This window comes from Motacilla alba, chromosome 11, assembly GCF_015832195.1.
Source record: "Motacilla alba alba isolate MOTALB_02 chromosome 11, Motacilla_alba_V1.0_pri, whole genome shotgun sequence".
Taxonomy (NCBI): Eukaryota; Metazoa; Chordata; class Aves; order Passeriformes; family Motacillidae; genus Motacilla; species Motacilla alba.
In genome coordinates this window covers 20,054,097-20,071,088 of record NC_052026.1, presented here as the reverse complement: position 1 = coordinate 20,071,088, position 16,992 = coordinate 20,054,097, and the positions used below count along the sequence as shown (strand labels likewise).

At 70.9% G+C, this 16,992-nt stretch overlaps 3 protein-coding genes across 8 annotated transcripts; 1 reads left to right on the top strand and 2 right to left on the bottom strand.

Annotated features, from left to right (window-relative positions):
• Nucleotides 1–40: 40 nt before the first annotated feature.
• Nucleotides 41–3,269, top strand: DBNDD1 (dysbindin domain containing 1). 3 transcript variants are annotated; one of them, XM_038148060.1, is made up of 5 exons: nt 41–184; nt 1,147–1,274; nt 2,192–2,338; nt 2,727–2,867; nt 2,955–3,269. In XM_038148060.1, exons 2-5 carry the CDS (start codon nt 1,226–1,228, stop codon nt 3,122–3,124), a joined length of 507 nt encoding a protein of 168 aa, XP_038003988.1. In that variant the 5' UTR covers nt 41–184; nt 1,147–1,225; the 3' UTR covers nt 3,125–3,269. The 3 variants fall into 3 exon arrangements, with proteins under 3 accessions (XP_038003988.1, XP_038003989.1, XP_038003987.1); XM_038148061.1 differs by having other exon boundaries at nt 123–184; nt 1,151–1,274; XM_038148059.1 differs by lacking the exons at nt 41–184; nt 1,147–1,274 and having other exon boundaries at nt 1,304–2,338.
• On the bottom strand, nt 3,124–9,311 carry DEF8 (differentially expressed in FDCP 8 homolog). 4 transcript variants are annotated; one of them, XM_038148053.1, is made up of 12 exons: nt 9,256–9,311; nt 8,085–8,200; nt 7,878–7,960; nt 7,647–7,796; nt 7,291–7,432; nt 7,155–7,219; nt 6,411–6,480; nt 5,835–5,948; nt 5,246–5,326; nt 4,804–4,944; nt 4,596–4,705; nt 3,124–4,520 (listed from the first exon to the last, which is right to left on the bottom strand). In XM_038148053.1, the coding sequence occupies exons 2-12, from the start codon at nt 8,188–8,190 to the stop codon at nt 3,273–3,275; spliced, it is 2,310 nt and encodes a 769-aa protein (XP_038003981.1). In that variant the 5' UTR covers nt 8,191–8,200; nt 9,256–9,311; the 3' UTR covers nt 3,124–3,272. The 4 variants fall into 4 exon arrangements, with proteins under 4 accessions (XP_038003981.1, XP_038003982.1, XP_038003983.1 ...); XM_038148054.1 differs by having other exon boundaries at nt 8,085–8,263; nt 9,256–9,276; XM_038148056.1 differs by having other exon boundaries at nt 4,270–4,520; nt 6,411–6,538; nt 7,055–7,219; nt 9,256–9,308.
• Nucleotides 9,312–10,147: 836 nt separating this feature from the next.
• On the bottom strand, nt 10,148–15,556 carry TUBB3 (tubulin beta 3 class III). The gene is made up of 6 exons (XM_038148546.1): nt 14,601–15,556; nt 14,163–14,286; nt 13,614–13,877; nt 12,709–12,817; nt 11,756–11,866; nt 10,148–11,446 (listed from the first exon to the last, which is right to left on the bottom strand). The coding sequence occupies exons 1-6, from the start codon at nt 15,539–15,541 to the stop codon at nt 10,371–10,373; spliced, it is 2,625 nt and encodes an 874-aa protein (XP_038004474.1). The 5' UTR covers nt 15,542–15,556; the 3' UTR covers nt 10,148–10,370.
• Nucleotides 15,557–16,992: the final 1,436 nt, after the last annotated feature.

The following is a 16,992-nucleotide window of genomic DNA, read 5'->3' as shown; positions in this document are numbered from 1 at the left end:
CTCCCGCCCCTCGGCTCCGCCCATCCCGGTGTCCCCGCCCCCGGTGTCCCCGCCCCCGCCGCGGCGGGCAGGACCGTGCGGGCTGCGGGCTGGCTCCGGGCCCGCCCAGCACCGGACCGGCACCGGCACCGGCATCGGCCCCGAGCCCGGCCCATGGCGGCCCCGGCAGCGGTCGCCACCGGAGGTGAGGGCGGGGGGGCAGAGCGGCGAGGGTCGGACCGGCACGCCCATCACCGTGGAACCGGGCCGGGCCCCGCGGGGCGGACGAGGCGATGTAGGGCGGGAGTGCAGCGGGGAGAGCTGCGTGGGGGTCCTGGGGTGCCGAGGGGGGCGTGGGGCCGAGCGGGGGGGCCCGGCCGCGGGGGGGGGGGGGCTGGGGGGCGGGGACCGGACATCGGGGGGTCTGTGCAGGGACCGTCGGGGACGGGGCAGAGAGCAGTGGGGTACACAGGGAATGTGGGGGGACACGGGGGTGTTCGGGGAGCCCTGGAGCGCCCCGGGGACTCGGGGGGCGGCGGGGTGCTCGCAGGAGGTGGGGTGCAGTGCGGTGACAAGGGGAGGCGGTGGGGTGGCCGGGTGGTCAGACGGAGCAGGGGACAGCACCGGGGACTCGGGCTTGCTGCGGGGTGCCCAGGGAATGTGGGGGGACAGTGGGGTGCCCGGGGGTGTAGAGGAGCGGCAGGGCGCTCACAGGACGTGCGGGAACTCTGGGGTGCCCAGGGGCCGGGGGGAGCAGCGGGGCACCTCGCAGCCATCCCGCACGGCTGTGGCAGTGCCGGTGTGCCGAGGGGCTTGGGGACGGGGAGGTGGCCGTGCTGGTGCAGCTCAGGGGGCCCGGAATTCTGGGGGGGCTGCACCTGGCGACACAGGCGGTGCCGGGGCTCCCCTGCACGCCCGTCCCTGCCGCGTGTGGCCCGCCACGACCGTGCCGTAGCGACCAGCGTGGGGCGGCCCCGGCCGCGGCACCGGGGCAGCGGTGGGACACCGGGCCCGTGGGGGGACAGTGCCACCGGGGCGGGCTGCGGCCGCCGCGGGGTGCCCGGTGCCGGGGGGGTGCCGGTACCGGCGGCTGCCCGGCTCTGCGGTCGCCGTGAGTCAGCACACGTCGTGCGGGAGAGATCCCTGATCCGGCCCCGCTCCCGCCAGGCAGCCGGTGAGCCCGGGCCGGAGCGGGCGGTGCGGCCGGTGACACTGCTGGCGACACGGCCGGTGGCACGGCGGGACCATGCAGGCGGAGGCCAGAGGGGAATTCTGCAGCCGGGACCAGCGCCCTGGTGGGTGGGGGCGTGATGCGGGCAGGGGGGGCCGTGCTCCTTACGGTGACACGGCGCAGTGTCACCCCCGGGGTGGGCACCGGGCGGGAGGCGGCGGGAGCAGGCAGCCCCGTGTCCGCCGCGGCGGGATCCGCTCTGCTCTGCCCTGGAGCGGGATGAGGAGCCCGTTCCCGGCCCGGGGGGACGCACCGTCAGCGCGGGGTGCCCGATGCCCCCTGCGGGGCCAGGATGTGGCAGGGCCACTGTCGGAGCAGAGGGCTGCTGTCCCACCGGTGTCCTGCCCACGTCCTGCGTGCCGGCAGCAGGAACTTCCCTTTCCCCGCTGGGCTGGAGGTCTCTGTCCCTGCCCCGCTGTCACCATCCCGGTGGGAGGGAGGCGATGCCCATCCCCGAGCCGTGTCACCCGGTAACTCAGCGGTGGCATGGTTTGGTGGTGCCACGTGGTGACAGGCACCGGCAGCTCAGGGGACAGGGTGCTGTGTCCCCCCGCGGTGCCCTGGGGCCTCCTGCCACCCCCAGCGCCCGCTCAGCCCCGAGACACGGCTGTGCCCCCGCCGTGTGCCACGGCCACGGCCCGTACCGTGTGCCACGGCCTGTGCCACGACCACCGCCGTGTGCCACGGCCGCCTTGTCCCTCCGGCTCCTCGCGGGGACAGTCCCAGCACAATCCGCCCTTGTCCGGCCCCGGCACAGCCTGCGCTTTGTCTCGCCGACACAAAGGGGCTGCGCGGCGAGGGGGGCGCGGGGCGGGGGGCGGGGGCTGCCAGCTTCCGACACGAGGGTCTCGGGCAGCTCTGCCCGTGCCCCGCTCCTCCCGGGGGTGCTGCTGTCCCCGTCCCCTCAGCTGGGCACCCCGCGAGCGCTGGGGGCCCCGAGAGGAGCTGCCCTCGCTGACGCGGGAGGTGCTGATGTGGCAGAGCTGGGCAAGGAGCCGCTGGTCCCGGAGCGCCCCGCAGGGACCCCCACCCACGGGCCGACCCAGGAGACCCCCCGAGTCCCCGCGGAGGAGCAGGGGGGCATCCCCATCCCCAGCGCCGGCCTGCTGCAGGTCACCGAGCGCCGACGTGAGTGACGCCCCGAGCCTGTCCCTGCCAGCTCCTGCCATCCCTGCCTGTGCCTGAGGTCCCCTGCTTTGTCCCTGGGTTGTCTGCCTGCCCACAGCGTCACCTGCCTGTCCCCAGCACCTCGGGTCTGCTCCGGGCTTTCCTGCCTGTCCCCGAGTCCTCTGCCAGCCCTCGGGGTCTCCTGCCTGTCCCCAACCTTCTGTCATCCCCTGGCGTCTCCTGCCTGTCCCCGGGGTCCCCTGATACCCCTGGGGTCCCCTGCTAGCCCCCAGCCAGTCATGGTCCCCCCCAAGCCCCTCATACCCCCAGCTCCCCGGTCCCCGAGCAGCGACCCCCGCCTCCCCCAGCGGGACAGCGGCGGGTGCCCAGCCGGTGCCGGTGCCCGCAGAGCCCCTGAGCAGCGTGTCCTCGCTGGAGGTGCACTTCGACCTGCTGGACCTCACCGAGCTGACCGACATGTCGGACCAGGAGCTGGCCGAGGTCTTCGCCGACTCCGACGAGGAGAACGCGGCCGGAGAGACGCCCGGCGGTGAGCGGGGGTCCGGGGCCGCCGCTCCCGGTGTGTCCGCCCGTGCCGGTGCGTCGCTGACCGCGCCCCCGGCCGTGCGTCCCGCAGGGCTGCAGCCGCCGGCGGCGCCGCGGGCCGGGTACCTGCGCTCGCCCTCCTGGACCCGCGCGCGGGAGCAGGGCCGGGACAAGAAGCACCTGAGTGACCCCGAGCTGCCGCCGGGACCCCCGGGACCCCCGGACGCCTTCCTGCCCGCCGAGCGCCCGCGGGAGCCGTAGGGACAAAACCCGCCGGGGGACACCGGGATACGCCGGCGCCGGTCCCGTCGGTACCGACGGAGCCCGTCCCCGGGCGCAGGACTCCCGTTAGCCCGCCCGGAGGGCAGAGGCGGCCCCAGCCCCGCGGCGGGGACGTACCGGGCCGCCCTCAGCCGGTGGCCCGCGGTCCCGGGGGGGAAACCGGGCCGGTCCCGCCGGCCCCCGGGAGCGGCACGGCCTCGGTTGCCGGGAGCGGCGGATGGGGCAGGACGGGACGGGCCGCACGGCTCAGCGCGGCCCGACGGAGCGCGGCCGGTGCCGGTGCCCGCCCGGTTCTGATGTAGCAGTGCTGTGATCCGGTAAAACCGACCGACCGACCCACCGCCGGCCTCTGCCCGTCTGCGCCGCCGCCTGGGGGAGCGGGAGGAGTTGGGGGCACCGAACACCTCGGGAGCAGCGGGAAGGGGGTGCCCGGCCGTACCGGGTACCGCGGCAGCGTGGCCGTGGCCATTCTCGATGGGCGGGAGACCGGCGGTGACTGCGGCACGTCCCCGACGACGTCGCGCAGCGCAATTCTATCCAGCGCCGCCCGCGGACCGGCCCGGGGCCGGCTCGGTGCCGGTGCTCGCCCCCGGCAGCCCCAGCCTCGGCGGGAGCTCCCGAGCTGCCACCCCGGGCATTCGCACATCCTGCCCGTGCCCCCGGTGCCCCCCTCGCCGCCCGAAGCAGGGACACGAGTGCTGGGTTGCGCAAAGAGGCTCGTTAATGCTACAGGAAACACCGGCGAGAAGGGGAGGCAGAGGCTCCACACCGCGCCCGGTCCAGCCCGAGGAAGATCCTGCAGCATCCCCCCGGGGCTCGGCCCCGGTGACGGCGGTGCCGTGGGCTGGGGAGGGGCCAGAGTCCGGTGTTGTGCGTGGGAGGGGCTCGGTCCCATCCCGGTGCCAGGGCTGAGCCCTCCTGCCAGCACCTGGCACCGCAGCACAGCGCAGCACCGGCCCTGGCCCGCGCCCGGCAATGCCCGCAGCCCGGTTCCAGGCGGGGGCAGCAGGAGCCGCGGCGGGGCCTTTACTGGATCCCGGTTAACGCGATCCCAGCCCCTCCGGTGAGGCTCTCCATGCTCCCGGGAAGGGCTGCGGTCCAGCAGCGATTCCCTCCCGGCAGTGCTGCCGTGTCCATGAGCAGAGGATCCCAGAGCCAGGGCCACCCCAGTCCCCAAACCACCACTGGGCTGATTGTGTCCATCCCAGGGCCCCGTGGTGGCTGGGTGGGGGCAGCCTTGGGCCCGAGACCCCACCATGGGGCCAGACCCCCTCAGGGCTCCCCCTCCGTGCCGGAGTCCTGGAACAAGGATTGCTTCCGCAGGCTCAGCCGGGCGCACCGGGGGCACGTGGTGGAGTTGTCGTAGTAGCAGTCCCTGGAGAGGGGGGGGACAGAGTTGGGTCGCCCCCTGCCACCCCCACGTCCCCACATCCCCCCCAGCACGCCGTACCTGTGGAAGACGGCAGAGCAGTCGGCGCAGACCGAGGTGTGGCTGTCGAAGGGGAAGAGCACGTCGCCCTCGCGGCACAGCTCGCAGACGAAGCCCTTGGCCTGGCATCGCTGGGGGAGCGGGCAGCGGGTGACAGCGGTGACCCCGCCAGCCCTCCGCTGGCCCCACGGGGGTCTCCCCGCAGCTCTGCCCCCCGACACGGGCTCACCTCGCAGTCCAGCTTGATGTGCTTGGCAAAGAGCGTGTGGATCTCGGTGAGGGAGCAGCCGAGGCGCCCGGCCTCGATGTCGATCAGGTCCTGCAGCGAGTACATCTCGTCGTTCTCCACGAAGTGCTGCCGGTCCTGCAGCTGGGGGGCAACGGGGCGCTGTGACTGCCACCGCTGCGTGACCGTGACCGTCACTGTGGTGTGACGGTCACTGCTGTGTGACCATCACTGCTGTGTGACTGTCACCAAGGTGTGACTGCCACCAAGGTGTGACCATCACTGCTGTGCTACCATCACTGCTGTGTGACCGTGACCGTCACTGCTGTGTGACTGTCACCAAGGGGTGACCATCACTGCTGTGTGACTGTGACCATCACTGCTGTGTGACTGTCACCAAGGGGTGACCGCCACCGCCACACCCTGGCCCTGGCCCCCGCCTGACCTGCAGCAGCAGCCGCGCCTCCATCGCCTCCTTGCAGGTGATGAAGTAGGGCTTCATCAGCAGGATGTCCTGGCGCAGCTTCTGCAGGGGACACGACGGGAGGGGTGGGAATGGGGACAGGAATGGGTGTAGGGCAGGGATGAGACAAGGACAGGACAGCAGTGGCAGGGGAAGCATGGGGACAGGGGCGAGGATGAGATGGAGACAGTGTGAGAACGGGACAGGATGGGGATGGGATGGGAACAGGAATGGGATGGGATGGGATGGGATGGGATGGAACAGGAATGGGGACAGAGGTGGGGACAGGAATAGGACCATAGGAAACGGTTGGGACAAGATGAGGATGAGGGTGGGGACAGGGTTGTTAATGGGATGGAGACAGGAGCACGACAAGAAAAAGACCAGATCGAGTCAAGTCCATCCCTGCTACAGTGTGGGCACCCTCTGCCCCAAACCCCCCACCCCACCTTGTTTCCTCTCTGTGGGACCCAGTGGGTGCCACTGGGGTCCCCCCACCTCCTGCTCACTGCACAGGCCCCCTGTGTGTCCCCTGTCCTTGTGGGGTGTCCTCCCCAGACCCAGCTCTCACCCGGATCTCCACCAGCTCCTCCACGTAGTTGAAGAGCAGTGGGTTGATCTCCCTCAGCTTCAGCACCGGCCGTGACACCATCAGTGCCAGGTACCTCATGCTGCACCGTGACACCTGCCCAACACCGCCAGGGCCACCGTCAGCACCTGCCAGCCCTGCTGCCACCACCCATGCACCCCTGCCAGGGACCCACCACAGGGACATGGCCCTGGGGACACGGCCCTGGGGACGTGGCTTCCCCTCAAGTGATCTCTGACCAGTGACCCCCATAACCAGGGCTGTGGTCCCCGTGACCAGGGCTGTGGCCCCCCAGGTGACATCTACACAAGGCCATGGTCCCCAGCGACATGCAAGATCAGGGATGGGATCCCCCAAGTGACCTCTACCAAGGGACAAGCCCCCCCAGGGACCCCCAGGACAAAGGACATAGCTCCCAAGTCACCTCTACCCACGGATGCACCTCCCAGGGACCCCCACGAACAAGGACACAGCCCCCCAGGTGGCCTCCACCCAGTGCCACTGTCCCAAGGGACTCCTGTGACACCCCAGGGCGGCCCCACCCCATGCCAGGGGCACCTTGCGGGGCTCGAAGTCCCAGTTGTGGATGGCACGGGCGGGCACCACGGCCAGGTCGTTCCAGTGGCAGCTGGAGCAGTAGTAGAGGCCGGTGTAGTCGCACTGCCGGGCCTCGCTGGGCACCCCCCCTGTGGTGGCACAGGGCTGGCACGGGGCTGGCACTGCCACCGCCCTGCTGTCTGCTCCCCCCACACCCTCTACGTGCCCCCAGGACACCCAGCAACACCTGGGGACACGGCGGGGCCCCAGCGTCACCTTCCCCAGAGCCCCATAACTCCCAGCCCCCAGAGCCCGCACCGTCAGCTCCTGCCAGCCCCACACACGTCCCAGCCCACAGCCCCCCAGCCCCAGGCAGCCCCAGCAGCTCCCCCAGCCTCACAGAGCCCCCCAAGGGAGCCTAGCCCCACAAGCTCCCTCCGCCTCCTCATCCTCACAACCTCTCAGTCCCACACGAACCCCCCAGCCCTACACCCCCAACCCCACAGAGCTCTCAGCTCATCCCAGCCCCACGGAGCCCCCCAAGTACCATCTCCCCCACCCCCTGCAGCCCCCCCAGCCCCATTTTCCTCAAACCCCACCGAGCCCCACGACCCACAGCCCTCCCAGCCCCCGCTCCCCCAGCCCCCCGAGCAGCAGGGGCTCACGGAGGGAGATGGGGGCCCGGCACTCGGCGCAGCGGTAGTCCTGGCTGTCCAGCCCGCTCTCGGGGCAGATGCTGAGCTGGTACTCGGCCTGGTGGCTCACCTGGGCGCGCACGCACGGCCGGCTCACCAGCGGCAGGCACTTGCTGTGGCAGCGGTAGTAGCAGCCTGGGGGGCACGGGTGGGTGTCAGGGCGGGCACGGGGCAATCAGGGGCATGCGGGGGGGTGCCGGACCCACCTGTGCAGGTGTACCAGGTCTGGATGAGCCCCCAGATGATGGTGCTGCACTTGTCGCACATCTGCTTGACGCTCTTGCTCTTCTCCTTGTAGAAACGGTGCTCCAGCACCACGCGGATGTTGGGCTCATCCTCAGCAGGGTCCTGCAGGGGGAAAGGCGGGGTCAGAGGACTAAAGGCTCATGGAACGGCTCGGCTTGAACCCTAAAGGCCATCCCATTCCAACCCCTGCCACGGGCGGGGACACCTCCCACCACGCCAGGCTGCTCCGAGGCCGGCCCGACCTTCCAGGGATGGGTGTGAGCAGAGAGCCCCGGCAACAGAGAGCCCCCGGGCGCAGCTCCAGCCTCAGCCCCACCTTCAGCTCCTGCAGCTTGAGGCGGAGGTGGATGAGCCGAACCACGGCGTCCTTCTGGCGCTCCGAGTGCTCGGGCAGCGCCAGGATCACCCGCTTGCACTCCTCGATGGCCCGGCGCAGCGTCGGCACGTCCGACGCCAGGATCAGCCCCTGCCAGCACCGCCGGAGGAGGAGGAGGGTGAGCTGAGCCCCCCGCGTCCCCCCCGGCCCCACAACACCCTCCCCACTCACCACGGGGCGGGAGAAGTGGTCCTCGGCCAGCCCCAGGTCCAGGGCGCCCTCGGGGTCCCCCGGGGGGGGATCAGGCTGCTGGGCTGCAAAGGGGGGGCTCAGGGGGGGCTGAACCCCTCCCCAGAACAGGGGCTGCCCTGGGGGGGCTGGGCCCGGCCGCCCACCCCGGTGTGGGACAGGGAGGGCGGTGGGGGAACCAGCACCCACCTGGGGCGGGGGATTGTCCCTCGGGGCGCTCCGGCTGCTCGGGGCTCTTGTTGAAGGGGTTCAGGTGCGCCTGGCGGAAGCGGGCCAGCCGCTCGTCCGACGCCATTGCCACCGTCCTGCTGGCCAAAGGACACCGCCTCAGCCAGCCCAGCACGGGCAGCAGCACCGGCACTGGCACCCTGGCATCGACACCCCGGCGCTGGCACCGGCACCAGCACCAGCACCACAAATACCAGCACCCCAAATACCAGCACCCGAATGCCAGCACCAGCACCCCAAATACCAGCACCAGCACCCGAATACCAGCACCAGCACCCCAAATACCAGCACCAGCACCCGAATACCAGCACCAGCACCCCGTGAGAGGCACTTGCACCGTATCACACCCACACCCTGGCACCAGCACAATCACCCCATCCCAGGCACCAATAGCACATCAGCAGCACCGACACTGTCACCAGCACCCTGTCATGGCACTGATGTCCCAGCACCAGCAACACCCTCACCAACACCTCGTTACCAGCGCTGACAGCCCGGCACCAACACCCTGGCACTGCCACCTCAGCACTGACACTTCCCCACCAGCAGCAACACCCCGGCACACCCGCCGGGGGTACCAGCACTGCCACCGGCACCCCAACAGCGACGCTGAAACCCTGCCACCGGCACTGACATCCCCACAGCGACACCTCCTCACTGCCACCGGCACCCTGGTACACCCACAGAAACCCCAGCACTGCCACCGACACCGACATACCGGCGCCGGCACCGACACCGCCACCGCCACACCGGCACCGACACACCGGAACCGACACCGACACCGACACACCGGCACCGGCATTCTGTCACAAGCACCACCACCCCAGCACCGTCCCCGTCCCCGACACCTCGGTGCTGGCACCATACCCCGCCTCCGTTCCCGTCCCCGTCCCCGTCCCCGTCCCCGTCCCCGTCCCCGTCCCCGTCCCCGCGGACAGACGCGTCTCTCCGCCTCCCACGCCCGTGCCCCCGCCCTGCCCCGCCGCCTCCGCCCGCTTCGGCCCACGGTCACCACGTACCGGCACCTTCCACCCATCCCGGCCCCTCGAGGGCCCCGCTGTCCCCCCCTGTCCCCCGCTGTCCCCCCTGTCCCCGCAGCCCGCCAGGGGGCAGCGCCCCCCGCCCCGCTCACCGCCGCGCGCCGCCGCGCCCGCCCGCGCGCCCCGCCCCCGCCAGGCCCCGCCCCTCCGCGCCCCGCGCGCTGCTGCCCCCTGCCGGCCGGCAGACCGCACTGCGCCGCGCCGCGCCCGGGCGGGGCCGCTCCGCGACATCCGCACTGTCCCCAGCGCCGCCACCCGCGCTGCCACCGCCCCCGCCCCGACCGCTGCCCCCCGCGCTGCCACCGCCCCCGCCCCGACCGCTGCCACCCGCGCTGCCACCGCCCCGACAGCCCCCGGCCCCGCCGCTGCCACCCGCGCTGCCACTGCCACCCGCCCCGACAGCCCCCGGCCCCGCCGCTGCCACCCGCGCTGTCCCCACCCCAACAGCCCCCGGCTCCAGGACCCCCAGCCCTACCATACCTCGTCCCTATAGCCCCCATCCGCGCAACCCACAGCCTCCATCCCCACTGTTTCCACTCCTACGGACCGCACCCCTACAGCCTTCATCCCCAGCGTCCCCAGCCCCACTGTCCCCATGCCCACAGCCCCTGTTCCTATAGCCCACAGCCCTACTGGTCAATGGCCTCCAAAGCCGGGGGCTCAGATCCGGGAGCGTCCTGAGTCCTCCACGACAGCCAGCCCTGGGGAAACACCCCGGGGTCCCCGGGGTCTGTGCTACCACCTCGGGTTGGGGAACAAAGGGCCACCTGTGTCCTGGCACAGGGCCACACCCCCCGAGCTTGGAGGAGGGTGACAGTGGGGACAAAGGCACAGTCTGCCTGGGGCAGCTGGATCTGAGGGGCAGCAGGGTGGGGGGCAGTGCAGGGGGGCTTCCCAAACGCCTCCCCTGGCTGGGAATGGCTGGGGGGGCTGAACCGTGTGGGTGTCCCCTGTCCCCCCTACCCAGCAGGCACAGACAGGTGCTACCTGGACAGCAATAAATTTATTAAGTATTCAAAAAAAATAATAAGACACAAACCAGTAAAAAACGAAAAGGGGGGAGGTAGGAAGGGGGGCGAGGGGCCGAGCCGGCTCAGGGGGGGACGGGGTCAGGAGACACTGAGGGGATGGCGGGGGAGCAGCACCGGGGCTGCAGCAGCGCGAAGCCGGGGGGGCTGCGGGCAGTGCTGGGGGGCGGCGGCGGGCGTCACTTGGCGCCCTGCGCCTCCGACTCCTCCTCGTCATCCTCGTACATCTCGCCCTCCTCCTCGGCCGTGGCGTCCTGGTACTGCTGGTACTCGGACACCAGGTCATTCATGTTGCTCTCGGCCTCGGTGAACTCCATCTCGTCCATGCCCTCGCCCGTGTACCAGTGCAGGAAGGCCTTGCGGCGGAACATGGCCGTGAACTGCTCCGAGATGCGCTTGAAGAGCTCCTGGATGGCCGTGCTGTTCCCAATGAAGGTGGAGGACATCTTCAGCCCCCGCGGCGGGATGTCACACACGGCCACCTTGACGTTGTTGGGGATCCACTCCACAAAGTAGGAGCTGTTCTTGCTCTGGATGGCCAACATCTGTTCGTCCACCTCCTTCATGGACATGCGGCCACGGAAGACAGTGGCCACGGTGAGGTAGCGGCCGTGGCGGGGGTCGCAGGCGGCCATCATGTTCTTGGCGTCGAACATCTGCTGGGTGAGCTCGGGCACGGTGAGGGCGCGGTACTGCTGGCTGCCGCGCGCCGTCAGCGGCGCGAAGCCGGGCATGAAGAAGTGCAGCCGCGGGAAGGGCACCATGTTGACGGCCAGCTTGCGCAGGTCGGCGTTGAGCTGGCCGGGGAAGCGCAGGGAGGTGGTGACGCCGCTCATGGTGGCCGACACCAGGTGGTTGAGGTCGCCGTAGGTGGGGGTGGCCAGCTTGAGGGTGCGGAAGCAGATGTCGTAGAGCGCCTCGTTGTCGATGCAGTAGGTCTCGTCCGTGTTCTCCACCAGCTGGTGGATGGACAGCGTGGCGTTGTAGGGCTCCACCACCGTGTCCGACACCTTGGGGGACGGCACCACGCTGAAGGTGTTCATGATGCGGTCGGGGTACTCCTCGCGCACCTTGCTGATGAGCAGCGTGCCCATGCCCGAGCCGGTGCCCCCGCCCAGCGAGTGGGTCAGCTGGAAGCCCTGCAGGCAGTCGCAGTTCTCACACTCCTTGCGCACCACGTCCAGCACCGAGTCCACCAGCTCGGCCCCCTCTGTGTAGTGCCCCTTGGCCCAGTTGTTGCCGGCACCGCTCTGCCCTGGGAAGAGAAAAGAGGCTCCGATGGCCGCTGGCCCCCCACGCCCACCGCCCGAGGGGACCGGGAGAGGATCGGGGCTGGGACCAGCCGCTGCCGCCGGCAGCACCGGGGAGATCTGACGCCGGGGCGGGGTGGGAAGCAGCAGCCGCAGAGGTTTGGCGGCGAGCCGGCAGCGCCGGGCCCCGCGGCGCGGGAGGGGTGCGCCCGCCGAGTGCCCCGGGGACGGCGACCGGCCGGGCGGGTCCGAGGACGCAGGGGCTGGGGGGAACATCGGGGGAACGGTGCACCCCTCCCTCCCCGGGGACCTACCGAAGATGAAGTTGTCGGGGCGGAAGAGGTGGCCGAAGGCACCCGAGCGCACGCTGTCCATCGTCCCCGGCTCCAGGTCCACCAGGATGGCGCGAGGCACGTACTTGTGAGCTGAGAGAGACCCCGTGACGGGAGGGGACCTGCTGCCACCCCCAGCCTGCCCCAGAGGAGCTCCCAGCCCCCAGAGGAGCTCCCACTCCCCAGAGGAGTTCCCAGCCCCCAGAGGAGCTCCCACTCCCCAGAGGAGCTCCCAGCACCCAGAGGAGCTCCCAGCACCCTGCAGGGTTCTATGGGGCTGGCTGCACAGGTCGTGTCCCCCCCCAAATCCCAGGGGCTCCTGCTGTGGGTGCATTGTCATGGCCCCCAAGCAATGGGGGTCACATGGGGTGGGTGCACATGTCTGCTCCCCGTGGGCTGGGGGGATGTTGGTGCTTTGTCCCTCCCACACCACAGGATCCTACAGGGGGAGCACAGGTGTCCCTGTCTCCCCAAACCACAGGGGCCCACGGGACCAGCTGCATGTGAGGTGTCCCCCTCACACGCCACACGGGGTGGGACATGTGTCATGCCCCACCCAATCTACCGGGTCCCCTAAACTCGGAGGCACACGTGCCCCCTGCCCCTCCACACGACAGGGTCCGAGGGGGTGGGTGCACATGTCTGCCCTCCCGGGGTCCTCCAGGGCTGGGCTGCAGGTGCCGTGTGTGACCCCTCCCAAACCGCGGGGTCCCGTGGAACTGGGTGTGCGCGATTTCCCCCCGCCCCACACGAAATGGTCCCGCGGGGTGGGCTGGCACCTCGCGGGGTGGGTCTGTCTGTCTGCCCCCCCTCCCCACCCCAGCAGACCCGGCTCCTCCTGCACCGGGGGGTCAGACTGCTGCCCTACCCCCCCGGCCCGGGGTGGGGGTGCCAGGCTGCCCCGTCGGGGCAGGTTCCGAGGGGGGGTCGCTTACAAGAGGCCTCATTGTAGTAGACACTGATGCGTTCGAGCTGCAGGTCCGAGTCCCCCACGTAGTTGCCGCTGGGGTCGATGCCGTGCTCGTCGCTGATCACCTCCCAGAACTGGGGAGGACGGGGAGCTCAGCAGGGCGGGAGGCGCTGGAGCACCCCCGGGCGAGGCACGGGGCACCAGGATCCTCCCATCCCTAGGCAGGGCTGGGTGGGGCAAGAGGCGCCGGGACACCCCAAACACCGAAACCCCCAGGCGGGGAGGGGCGGGGGGCACCGGGACTCCCCAAACCGCTGGGCAGGTCCCAGCGGGGCGGCGGGCACCGGGATCCCCCAAACACCCAAAATCGCGAGCAGGGCGGGGGTTTCAGGACTCCTCAAACCCCGGGACAGGGCTCAGCGGAGCGGGGGCGGGGGGGATCCCCCAAACATCCAAAATCGCGAGCAGGGCGGGGGGGCACCCCAAACCCCGAGCGGGGCTCAGCAGGGCGGGGGACACCGGGACCCCCCAAACACCCAAAATGCCGAGTAGGGCGGGGGACACCCCAAACCCCGAGCGGGGCTCAGCAGGGCGGGGGACACCCCAAACCCCGAGCGGGGCTCAGCAGGGCGGGGGGCACCGGGACCCCCCAAACACCCAAAACGCCGAGCAGGGCGGGGGACACCCCAAACCCCGAGCGGGGCTCAGCAGGGCGGGGGGCTCCGGGACCCCCGGCCGGCGGGCGGGGCGCGGCGCGGGCGCTGTCCGCGGTGCTGACGGACAAAGGCGGGGGGCGGGGGGCGCGGGGGGGGGCGGGGCGCTTTGTCCTCCCGGTGCGGCGGCGGGGGGGGGGGGGGAGGGGAGCGGGTCTGTCTTTGTCCGCCGCCCGGCTCCGCCGCTGCGGGCGGGGCGGGGCGGCGCCGCCGTTACCTTGGCGCCGATCTGGTTGCCGCATTGCCCCGCCTGGATGTGGACGATCTCCCTCATGGTGCGGCCGGGCCGGAGCGGAGCGGGACGGGAGCGGGCTGGGGCCGGGAGCGGAGCGGCACCGGAGCGGAGCGGCACCGGGAGCGCGGGGGGCGGCGCGGCCGCCGCCGCATCCTTTATAGGCTCCCGCCGCCGCACCGGGCCGGCCGCTGACGTCACCGCCGCCCGCAGCCAACCAGCGGCCGCCGCCGCAGCGCCGCAACAGCCCTGCGGCACCGGCACCGCCCGCCACGCCCCGCCCGGCCCCGCCCGCCGCCACGCCCCGCCGCGGCGGAGCGGGGACACCGGCACCCGCGGGGGGCACGGCCCGGGGGGCGCCCCCGGCGCCCGCGGGGAGCGGGGACGCCCCGGGACCCGTGCGGGGACCCGGGGACCGCCCGGCGGCGGCGGGAGCATCCCGGGGAGGCGGCGGCGGCGGCGGGGCGGGGGGGACGCGCAGGGGACACCCCTCCCAACCGCGTCCCGGAGCGGGGAGGGGTGGGGACGGGGTACGGGAGGCACACCCTGGGGGTCCCGGTCGCCGGTCGCCCCCGCGGGAGCGGGGACGGTGCCGGTGCCGGTGACGAGGTGGGCGGCGGCGGGCGCGGCCCGAGAACAAAGGCGACGGTGATGGGCCCTTTGTCCGGGGGCGGCCGGGACCACCCCCCGCGAAGGGCACAGCCTCCCGCCGCCCAGCCGGTCCTTCCCGGTTCCCGCCGGGAGCGAGTGACCCTTGACCGACCGGCGGGACCGGGAGGGACCTCTCCCCTCGGGGCTCCCCGGGGCCGCCCGATGCCAGCCACAGCGCCACTGCAAAGAGCCTTTATTGGGAACCGTGAGTCCCTCGCCCGGACGGGGCACCCCGCGGCTCGTCCTGTCCATCCGTCAGTCCGTCCATCTGTCCGTTTCAGGGCGGGGGCGGCCGTGCCGGTACCGTGTCCCCCTGCCTACCAGGAGCACGTCACCACCTCCCGCAGCGTCCGCCGGAGCTCCTGGCTCCGGAAGGCGTAGATGAGGGGGTCAATCACCGAGTTACAGATGATGAGGATGAGGAAGAGGTTGAAGTAGCTGAAGAAGCAGGTGCAGAAGGGGTTGGTGGGACAGGTGACGATGAGGATGAGGTGGAAGAAGAAGGGCCCCCAGCAGATAAAGAAGACGCCCAGGAGGATGGTGAGGGTGACGGCACCCTTCAGGCTGCCACCGCGGTGGGCAGTGGGTGGCTTCTGCTGGCTGGAGATGCTGTGGAGGTGGTGTCGGGCCAGGGCGAACATGTGGATGTAGAGCACCAGCATGAGCACCAGCATGAAGAGGAAGAAGCCGATGAGGCAGAGGAGGACGGTGTTGCTGCGGTAGTAGGCGATCAAGACGGAGCTGGAGACAGTGCTGGCCAGCCAGACGCTGGCCATGGTGACCACGGCCCGCTGCAGGGTCATGATGCTGTGGTAGCGCAGGGCGTAGAAGATGGTGATGTAGCGGTCAACGGCGATGACCCCCAGGAAGGAGAGGGACGAGACCACGGAGCTGCAGATGAGCGTGTCGATGACGCTGTCCATGTGGCGGACGATGCTGGGGCGCATCACCAGCACCCCGTGCTCCAGCAGCAGCATGAAGAGCATCTCCGCCAGGTTGCTGATGCTCACCAGCATGTCCGACACCGCCAGGCAGCAGATGAAGTAGTAGGTGGGCGAGTGCAGGTTCCTGTTCTTCAGGATGGCGGCCACCACCAGCAGGTTCTCCACCAGGCTCACCAGCCCCAGCGCCAGGAACAGCTCGTTGGGAATGTCCGGCCCCTGGCACCAGCCGCCCCCGGCCCCAAGCGTGGCGTTGCTCTGGTTGCCCTCGCTGGCATTCGAGGGCTCGCGCAGCAGACGCAGGGGGGCCAGCGTCGACATGACCCCCTCCTCAGCCCCGGGGCCCCCCCGTGGCACCCGCGCAGCCCCCGAGCCCCCGTTGTGCCCCGCCAGTTCTCCTGCGGCGCCCGGCGGCGAGGCCCAGGGGATGCCGAGGAATTGGGGACGGGAGGCGTGGGATGGGCCGGGGGCGTCGTGTGCCCGCCGGGACCCTCCGGTGTGGCGGCCGCTCTCTGTGCCAGCGCTGCCCGGCGTCCCACGCCCGCCGGCCCTGGGTGCTGGGGAAGAAAGGGCCCTTTCTCTGCCCCACTTTAAAGCGGCTCCCGCAGCTCCTCCTCCGAGGAGGGTGGGCACCTGCGTGAGGGAGGCACCCCGGCAGTGAGGGGGGCCGCTGCCGAGGCCAGGGCTGAGACACCCCAGGATGGCCTTGGGGACCCCGATTGCTTGGGATCACCATGTGCCCGGGGGTCTCAAATGCCCTGGGGTGGCCCGTGCACCCCTGGGGTCATGCACCTTGGGGATGCTGCCGTAGGGGCCCTGTGGGACAGTGCCCCTTAGGGTCCCCATGTGCCCCGTGGTCCTGTGTCTGCTGGGGTGACCCCTGAACCCTGGGAGCCTGCATATCTTGGGGGGTGCCCTGTGCCCTGCAGGCCTCTGTGTCCTACGGGGGTCAGTGTGCCCCATGGGACCGGTGTCTTGGGGGGTCCCACCTGCTGTGGGGGCCATCCACACGCCCCGAGCTACCCACGCACCTTGGGGATCCCTGTAGGACCCTCTGCCCCGCAGGATCCAGGCTGCCCCACGCGCTGGGGCTGGGAGGGTCCCGTTCCCGTGGCCCCAGGGGAGATGTTGTACAACGGGGCGGGCGTGGGACTCGTCCAAGGCAGAGCGCGGCGCCGCAGGGAGCGCGGGCAGGCTGTGGGGACAGGGCCCAGCTGACCATCATGTGCCTCAGGTCCGTGTTGATGCCTGGAGCCGCGCGGCCGCCAAAGAGCCATTCAGAGCTCCGCGGGCAGGCTGATCCCACGCTTGTCCGCTTCCGCTGCAGAGCCCTTCCCTCTGGCAGGGATGGAAACGGCCCAGCTGCACACACGGGCCAGGGGGTCCCAGGCTGCCCCGGTGCCAAATGACAGGGATGGGATGCCCATGGGAATTGGATATAGCAGTGGGGAATGGAGCCAGGGGGAGCTGGCTTGAGGCTCGGGGTCTGCACACCCAGCCCAGCTACAGCCCCCAGGGAGGCATTACAGCAGAACGGGGATTTATTCCTTGCATTCACCATTACTCAGCAGAAAAAGGGAAAAAGCTTTACGGGAACAAGGATGACTTAAGGTTTGACTGTGGCTTACCTCGCTCCTTGCTCTAGGTGAAGGTGAGGGAATAAAGGATAGACAAACAAAGAAGGGGGGAAAGATTTCTTCTCCAAACATAATCAAAAGGCTGAAAAAGCTACTCCATGCACAATTCTAGTGGCACAGGGACTCTCAGACCCT

What these genes read in the sequence shown, in the direction of transcription:
- DBNDD1 (XM_038148059.1), top strand. Translation starts at nt 1,483, where the DNA reads ATGCCCCCTGCGGGGCCAGGATGTGGCAGGGCCACTGTCGGAGCAGAG. An exon ending in GCAGGTCACCGAGCGCCGAC is followed by an intron (nt 2,339 to 2,726) that starts GTGAGTGACGCC and finishes CGGTGCCCGCAG; the next exon opens with AGCCCCTGAGCAGCGTGTCC. An exon ending in GGCCGGAGAGACGCCCGGCG is followed by an intron (nt 2,868 to 2,954) that starts GTGAGCGGGGGT and finishes TGCGTCCCGCAG; the next exon opens with GGCTGCAGCCGCCGGCGGCG.
- DEF8 (XM_038148053.1), bottom strand. Translation starts at nt 8,190, where the DNA reads ATGGCGTCGGACGAGCGGCTGGCCCGCTTCCGCCAGGCGCACCTGAAC. An exon ending in GACCTGGTACACCTGCACAG is followed by an intron (nt 7,220 to 7,290) that starts GTGGGTCCGGCA and finishes CGTGCCCCCCAG; the next exon opens with GCTGCTACTACCGCTGCCAC. An exon ending in AGGAGCTGGTGGAGATCCGG is followed by an intron (nt 5,327 to 5,834) that starts GTGAGAGCTGGG and finishes TGTCCCCTGCAG; the next exon opens with AAGCTGCGCCAGGACATCCT.
- TUBB3 (XM_038148546.1), bottom strand. Translation starts at nt 15,541, where the DNA reads ATGTCGACGCTGGCCCCCCTGCGTCTGCTGCGCGAGCCCTCGAATGCC. An exon ending in GCAACCAGATCGGCGCCAAG is followed by an intron (nt 12,818 to 13,613) that starts GTAACGGCGGCG and finishes CGTCCTCCCCAG; the next exon opens with TTCTGGGAGGTGATCAGCGA. An exon ending in CTACTACAATGAGGCCTCTT is followed by an intron (nt 11,867 to 12,708) that starts GTAAGCGACCCC and finishes GGTCTCTCTCAG; the next exon opens with CTCACAAGTACGTGCCTCGC.